The 8,747-nt window shown below is 37.1% G+C and overlaps 1 protein-coding gene and 1 long non-coding RNA gene across 4 annotated transcripts in view; one reads left to right on the forward strand and one right to left on the reverse strand.

Annotated features, from left to right (window-relative positions):
* LOC139952051 (harmonin-like) overlaps window positions 1-2,279 on the reverse strand; it is a 109,637-nt gene extending 107,358 nt beyond the window's left edge. Inside the window, exon 1 of one of the 3 annotated variants that reach the window (XM_071950977.1) lies at window positions 2,045-2,278. In XM_071950977.1, the coding sequence (XP_071807078.1) occupies window positions 2,045-2,089 (45 nt within the window). In that variant the 5' untranslated portion in view covers window positions 2,090-2,278. Of the gene's footprint in view, window positions 1-2,044 lie in introns of all 3 variants that reach the window. The other 2 variants (XM_071950983.1, XM_071950978.1) reach the window with 2 other exon arrangements.
* Window positions 2,280-4,945: 2,666 nt separating this feature from the next.
* Window positions 4,946-8,471, forward strand: LOC139952660 (uncharacterized). Its single transcript, XR_011787906.1, has 3 exons — window positions 4,946-5,748; window positions 6,425-6,553; window positions 7,092-8,471. It is a non-coding gene; the product is annotated as an uncharacterized lncRNA (long non-coding RNA).
* The last annotated feature ends 276 nt before the right edge of the window (window positions 8,472-8,747 follow it).

Raw genomic sequence — 8,747 nt, forward strand, 5'->3', positions numbered from 1 at the left:
GGATGACAGCTAAATACCCATGCTTTAACAATAATGCCAGCTTTTGTTAAATTTGTGACACATCATCATCACTCCACTTAGCCTGGGTGCGCCCCTTTGAATCATTATTATAGGGTTTGGAATTGAGATCACCATGTTTAGGGATGCCCATGATGACTTCCACTCCTTGTCCTCTCCAGTTGGCCAAACAAAGTAACCCTTTTTTGACAACCTGAGTTTGAAAAAATGAAAGAAACTTTGGTTTAAGAGGAAAGCAATAACAATATGACCTTAATTTTACTTATAATTAATAAGCAATTTAAGTCACAATCTCAGATACAGAAACAGTCTATACAGATCTTACCTGGTTCCTTTTGTAACAAAATTTACATCTGCTCTTTGTTTTCTAAGCCTACAAAAACATGCAAGGAATCTCTTGAAAAAAGTTTAAATTTAGGTATTATGATTGTTTCAAGACAACAAAATTATCACTTACCTATTCACTGCAGCAGAAGTGTTGTATACAGTGTGCTATGTGCGTGCAGAAGTAGTGCTTGTTGTACATAGTTTACTGTAGTCTATGCATACTGTGTACATGTATCATCAAATACAGGTTGCGTACTATTACAGAAATGTAAGCCAAACCCACCCAGACACACACTCCTGTGGAAGTTTAACAATTTATCTTTTTCATTACCTACATGTAGAATAGAGCCATGGCCCACAATTTGTATCATGTCCACTGTTTTAAGTTATGTCCGGAACATAATTATGTCCACTCAAGGAAAAGTTAATTTTGAACAAAACACTTTAAATTTCAGCATTACTTTGGGATAATTGGCGCAAATAAATTAGCTACACATTATTTGACAAGTCAATACCACTTGTTTCATTTATTAACTTGAATGATTTCTTTACTAGGGGTACATGTTATAAAGAGAAATGTATTATTTCGGACATAACAAAGTTGTGGAATGTGGACGGAAATATGCATCCGATCGCTGTTTTTAGCCCTTGTCACACTTAAACCGGCGCATCTGCGATTATGAAAACAATTGCACTTAGTGCTGCATGGGCTAAACAACCTTGGGAAAATGTTAAACTTTCTGGTGTCCTATTTTACTAATTGATAGAAACTAGTATCAAGAAAATACCTTAAAATTGGATGGAAAATAGTTATGTCCAAAATGGCTCACTAATGACCCTGTTGTGCTTTTACCAGACATAAATCATTGAAGCTATTGTTATTATCAGTAAGGCATTTCTCCATTCTATCATCATGTAACATGCAGTGATGGCTTTGCCAACGTCTTTAGGCAACTTAAATATAGTTTTCTGATTGAACAAATTTCCGTCCACAAATCGGCCTTTTACCAACATTCTGAAAATCTTGCCAAGCAACTATGAGAACGTTGTTGCTACTGTAGGTACCTCTAGGTGGGTACTCACAGTGGTGCTTTAGTTATCTTGACATGGTGTTTAATTTATGTGCTACACTGCTAAAAGAGCATTCTATCTAGCTAATTAGTGCAGTTTAGTGAATTTTCACTCATATGGCATCATTATTTTTTTCCAATTCAAAGATGAAGCCATAATAGGTTGAAAACAGGACAGTGATGTGGGATACATTACAATCAGCTACAAAATAATGTCCCATTTGTCTGGGTTTTTTTTTTTCCCCATTTACGCGTATGGCCAAGGTCAATCCCTCATCGAACTCCTTCTGATCGTATGTTATCCGAGACATCGTTGGAACTTGTTGGAATCATTTCACTCCCTTCCGATCCCAGGTCAAAATTTCTGTTGAACCTTAGGCCTATAGTTAAAACTGGGTTTAACTGGAGCTAGTTGAAAACCAGTTGAAAACCAGTTGGTTTAATATGGAAAACGGACAGAACCAAACTGGTTTACTTCTAGTTGAACACAGTTAACCCAAGTCCAAACCAATTGTCAATATGGAAAATGGCAAGTTTGGTCACTATCCAGGAACCAGTTGTCCCCAGTTATTAAACTGGGTTCAACTGGTTAAAATAATGTCAATCAGAGGACAACCACGAAAACTTACCTTCAATTGGAATGCGTGGCTACCACTCGTCTCTTCCATTTTCATCTTGAGAGGGTTTAATTGTTTCAGATTCGCAGAGCCGGTTCTTGACCAAAACGTCGATCTGTTCACAAACTGTGCACAGCTAGCTAGCTTCACAAGTCGCTAGCGCTATCTTTAGTTCGATGCACTGCACGCAGATTTATAACCTCAGTTCAGTGTGTACGGGCGGGACGCGGGGGGATGGGTGGGACAACCGCGACCTATATTATTACTATTACAGAAGGTGCAAAGTCCACCACCAGATAAAACTATCAGTATAAGCAATACAACTAAAAGGAGCATAGTCCTGTGTTGATAACTGCTATCCATGCTATAAAGCATACCAAATTCATAAGAATACATTGACGAAAACCTTTTTATGGGAACAAGCATATAAATGTCATTGGCAGGTAAAGTTTCTAAAAACATTGGAGTCATGAATAAATTGATATTCTTTTTAATAATAATTTTTTCAATACAACACATTAAAACGGGAAGATACAGATCCGACAAGGCTGTCGGCCTGACGGCCTCCGCATGCGATTAGTGGTGTACGAGTGCGATGATTTGTGTGAACAGTATTCGTGCGATGTGACAGTGTGTGTACGGGTGGGTCATTCGGTGTGATCGCACACACCATGCACAGGGTATACGGCGGGTGGGTTTACAGCTGCGTCTTTTCGGAGCGAATAATGCGACTGCCTTGAGCAAGGCTAGATTGGGAATTGTATTTAAAATGAATGAGGATCTGAAGCTCCAAAGATTCATAACATTTATAAGATTCTATACTTTTATTGTTTGGGTTGTTTTTTTCTTTGAGTCTTTATTTGTTTGTTTCTCCTTTTATTTGAGTCTCAATTTTTTTTATTATCTGTGTCTTGCCATTTGTTTCTTTTTGTCCATGCCCTTTAAACTTCTTTTAAGTGTAGTTATTTTGACTTGTTTGTTTGTTGATGTTTTGGTGTATAGTTTGGTAATTCCCCATATGGGATAGAATTATTGGTATAATGTATGTTTCTTGGTATCGATGTTAAAGTTTAGTTGTGGATGTGGTGTTGTAGGCCCATATTATTTTAGGTTTTTTTTTTCTCTTCATTTCGTTCTTTTTGTAAACTGTTAATTAGTGTCAGAAAAATGGTAGTGTTCGGGTGTAATTGGTTGTCACAAGGTAGTTGTTCATTTGTGTATTTACCTTTTTGGGTATTACTATGCTAAAGATTGAAATATGAAGTACATTATAATATAAAGTATATAAACATAAAGAGGCGTATGAGACCATGTCAATCTATCCTGGACGAATACAAAGTAAACTTATTATCCACATAAATGTGGATTATTTTGTCCCCAACTTTTGAGCATAGTGTTAATTCAATCGGCTCTGTTATTGTTATTGTAGTAATTTTGTTAACTCAACTGCACACGTATTTCCCCGCTAAGCCAATGTAATGGTAATTACCTAGCCGACTAAAATATAACGCACTGCTATATACACACTTATTGTATTGTATACCTGAGCGCATAATAATTCACGTGCTCGCGGATAATAGTCAAGTGTCTCCACATTGCATACCAATCAGGATGTCTTTGTCTTAGAGCAAATCAGACAAAAACATTTTTATAACCTGATGAATTTGGCATTAGTGGTATTTTGGTTCCCTTCTCAACAAATCAGGTACCTCCACGAACAAATCCATAGTCACCGTCAATAGCCGCGCCGAGCTACTCGACCAATGGCTCGTAAGAGGCTGGTATAATATCCTCCTCAACAATAATCATCGGTACTAAATAGCAGAGGAGATATCCGACTAAAAAGGCTTGAATAGTCTCAGCCAATACCAGAGTTCATCCGACTAGAAAAGGAAGAAAGTAAACAGCTTTGCTTTGTGGAATTATTTGTTGCTTTGTTTCCAATAACGCTGCGATTTTAGAATCTCGGACCCTTTACTTATTGATCGCGATTTATGGAGCGTCACGTCCCACGATACATAGCGTTGTTGTAGCAGTAAATTACATGGGAAAGCTTAACAGTCAGACAAAAGAAAGCTGATCGAATTATTAGTAAAAACTATGTGGATCACACTACCACAGCTGTTTCATAGCCTTATAAAGTTCCTTGTTAACGATTTGTACAATTTTAGTTTAGGTAAATTCATGTATAAATACAAAAGTGGCTCTTTATTGCCTAACGAATTTAAAGGAACACGTTGCCTTGGATCGGTCGAGTTCGTCCATGAAAAGCGTTTGTTATAAAATGCACATGGGTAGAAAGATGTTGTAAAAGTAGAATACAATGATCCACACAAACATGCCTCGAAATTGCACGGTTTTCCTTTTACCTCGTCGACTAACAAGGTCGGCCATTTATGGAAGTCAAACTTTTGACTCCCATAACTGGCCGACCGTGTTAGTTCGCACAGTAAAAGGAAAACCACGCAATTTCGAGGCAAATTTGTGTGGATCATTGTATTCTACTTTTACAACATCTTTCCAACCATATGCATTTTATAGAAAACGGTTAAAAACGCTTTTTATAGACCAACTCGTCCGATCCAAGGCAACGTGATCCTTTAATGATCTTTTTACGTGTTCATCAATCCATACATATTCAACTCGTGCAGTTTCAACAGGTGATTTGTATACAAAATTCAACCGAACAACGTTTTCCAAAAACAACATGTACATCTCGCACGTGGCACGCTATTAAGGAACAACCAATTAACTCTGATATTAAAAAGTCTCGTTCACTTAATTCATTCTCAAAAAAATTGAAAGAGCACCTCTTGAATATGTATTTGTAACTGTAGTACATGTATATATACACAATTGTATAAACTGTGGTGTCGATAAGACCCTTCCAATATGTAAATTGCACATATAGACCGTGGGATGATGCTCCAAATTCTGCTTTTCAGTGCTCTACCCTACACAACTACTTACATTTGGTCTCAAAATTTGAAGAAAATTCAACTTACCACCCAAAAAAAGTCGTCAAGCACAAAACTTGCACAGTATGGATTTATTCGCGAAATGAAGCACAATAATACAGCGAGAATAAATGGCTGAACGTGCAACAACAAAATAGATGACTTATAAGCTCGGCCAATCATAGCGCATATGACATGCATGCGGATGTGTAGACCAATGAAAGAGCTTGTTTCGAAGTCCTGTGGTTTTGTGGCCCTTTTCGAAACGACGGCGCCTGCGTTGGATTCAGCTTCAGGTTCCCTTATCTCGTCTGAAGCCCTGACTGAGCGCGTACGCAAAGTACGCACAATTGCCAAAACAACCGCGGGGCCAAGCTAGCATGCGGAGCCGAAGCCGTGGTTTCGAGAAGGATTGCAGAAAGATGTCGTCTACGCTTCTCAGGAAACTTCGTCCTGTGTGAAGGGAAGAAAGTTGCGAAGATCGGCTCGTTTTATGTTACATGAAAACAACATAAATTTAATCCGAGCTAGTTCGGGAAAATAGTTATCGCTGGCAGGAGTTCGTTGGCCCAGCAGTGGTTAGGAAAAACATCATGATCATCATGACATGTGAAAATGTGTATGCTTGGAGTTTGGACGCCATGGATGGATGACATGACAGCGACCTACAAAAGACAAGACCTTCCGATCCAATTTCACCAGAAAGCACAGCGGCAGCTGCTGGTTGGAGTACCGTGGATGTACTAGTGGAAGTTGAAGGTATTTAGGCAACATTTCTTTCCAGAATAAGTTGTGCTTCAATTCGAAGCAAAGCAGTTAATCATTTTTTTTAAATTTTTTATTCAAGTCATGAAGTTAAACAAAATGAAATGCTCCGATCTCTCAAATATATGAAACGAAATCAGAGTCACGATCACATGATGAGGATACACATTTTGGTGATGAATCATGATGATGACACACATCGGTTTAAGTTATTTACTTAATACTTGAATTAATAACAAAAAACATACATCATATTCATACATGCACTGTTACAATTAGTAATTACAATTACATGTACAGACTACAGTATGAAAAATCAAAAAACATTAAGTATTCAATGCACTAGGCCGATTAAAAATTTACACGATTCAGGAAAAATTAAATTGGCCCTTACTTACTAAACTAAAACACTGAAGTGGAGGAAGGGCAAGGGTACATACACGTACCCCAAGACCCCCATACTAATCACGTGATGAAGTATGCTTGAATAATAATAAATAACATCCCCATCTTTATTCTTAAAATTCTAGAGGCAAACAACCAGATTTCTTTGAGATGTGGTATTAAAATTAAAATTTTGTATTTAAACTAAGGGGAACAAGCCTAATTTTGTTTTCAAATAAGATGAGTAAACTAGGGCCTCATTTATTTGTATTTCTTTTCTTTTCAGTATGACATGTCCGCTCTGGGTTAGTGGTATATCAACACTTTTCGCTGACAATGAAGCGTGCAGGTAGTAGGACAAACAAAGAAAGGCAGAAACTAATCTGAGAAAGCTAAAGAAGAACAAAAATTGAAGGTAAAAAAAAATAACTTGTTCATTACTCTCGTCCACCAGAAGAAATACTGTGCGTAACCTTCTAACCTTTTTTTCTTTTGTTTTCAGGAAAACGAGAGAAAAAACTCAAATGAATATATGGTTAACTGTTGGTATTTGTGAACAGGACCAGTATCCCTACTATTAAATAAAAAAATCTATATATAAAATCTGTGTAAACTTTTGCAAGAATTTGCTACAAGATAATGAAAAGTTCAAAGTATTGGGTAAAAATGTCCTCTTTATATCAAAAGCTTTCCGGTGCTCTTTATCATACGTTTTGTATGGATTGACCTTTAGTAGTTGGGCACAAGTTGACTAGGGTATGAGGGCATGCCACTTGGATATGAGAAATTCATACTGCCTAAATAAACTTTGGATTGGATGTGTACTACAATTAAGGAACAATGAGTTGATCTACCTTCACCAAAACTGTACATGTTTGCTTTTCCTACAAATTGTTTTTATTTTGTGTACTGTCTGTTCAGTCATCGAGTATGCTTTTATAATTCGCTTGCAGAACGCGAGAATAGTGATGCCATTAGCAACGAGACAACTGAAGGTGAACCACGATCAAAAGGTTGCTACGCTCTGACACTGGTGATTCTGAAACGCCTCAGCTGAACGTGCTCCCCGAACAGTGTATCATGCAGATTGAAGAAGAAAGTATGTAAAGGAAAATATCACACAGCAGATGTTCCTGTCAACAAATCAATTTCCCCTGCACAGACTTATGCTTTTGTGCCAGTTGCGGAGTGGCTACAAAGGACTCGGACGGGGATGTTTATTCTGATGATAACTAATTTAAACAAAATGTTGTCTGAATCATCATTTTCAATAGAAAAGTAGAAAAAACAAGAAGAGAATTCTGCACAAGTACAATGTGTAAAAAGTAAGCTTTTGGCTTACCAAAATATAAACCTTAAAATAAATGTGGAACAATTTATTTGAGAATTGAATTAACCCATCAGTTACTGTGGTACCAGAAAGACAGTTTGGGAACTAGATTTATATTATTTTCATTCAATTTTGTAAAATCTTTATATCTTTGAAATTGTTAACGGCCCTGTCACACCATGGTGTATCGCCTTAACGTATGCCGGCGTATAGGCCTACAGAAACTAGTTCGAGCATTTTAAAAGTTCAAGAGTGCCCAACTTCCCAGAATCGCATCCATAGCGTACTGAACGTATACAAAGCGTATGACTAATGAATTGATAGCGTATCACTAACTTAAAATGAAGTTATGTATGTTACATGTGGATACGTGAGAATACGTCAAGACTTTTTGGGGATACGCCAGGCATAGGTTATACGGCACATAAACGGATTTATTATTGTTTTAAATTGAATTGTGTGGGGGAATTTAAAAGGGCCTTTTCAAGAAAGTAACATAATTCATCATGATAACAATGAGTATTGTACTAGAAATGTGTCATTATGATATGAAGAGAAGAAATTAAAAAAATCTGAATGTCAACAATATCCTTTTTTTGTCAAGTTCATTCATTCAATCGATTACAATTTAATTAAGGCCTGTCTAAGCTCTGAAAACTTAGTAAATGACCAAAATGAGGCCCAGAAAGTTTGTTAGTGACATTAATTTGAAACAATTGAAATAACTCAATTGGGGAAATGATTGATGTCCAGGGATGTTAAATAATTAATTAATTTGGGAGAAAAGAGCTGAAAACCTGTAAATGAAAGCAAAATAAATAAGCCAGTATATTTTCCCCATTCGTTTGTGCACTTGGTGATTTGCCCATAGAGTTTGTGCATAGTTCTCCAGTTTTGACCAATAGAGGGCGCTATTTTTCTATAATTATTTTCTAATTAAAATAACTCATTACTGTGCAAGTTTTGCCCTTGACGACTTTCACATGTTATTCAGGACTTCCATAAGAACATCTGGGGAAAAATTCAGGTAGTTGCAGAGGGTAGACCACAAAACTCGAAAACTAGAGCCCTTTTTGATGATCATCCCACGGTCTAATAGCACGTGTGCACTAACGTTTTGGTTGGCAGAACGAGGGAACATCGCGCTGTTTTGAAACACGACTAATGGCGTTTGCTAACCAACAGGGTCTGTACGCATGCGTGAATGTAATTAGCATATTTCATGGGAAGGGTCTGTACGCATGCGTGAATGTAGTTAGCATATTTCATGGGAAGGGTC

The sequence above is a fragment of the Asterias amurensis genome, chromosome 20 (genome assembly GCF_032118995.1).
Source record: "Asterias amurensis chromosome 20, ASM3211899v1".
NCBI classification, from domain to species: domain Eukaryota; kingdom Metazoa; phylum Echinodermata; class Asteroidea; order Forcipulatida; family Asteriidae; genus Asterias; species Asterias amurensis.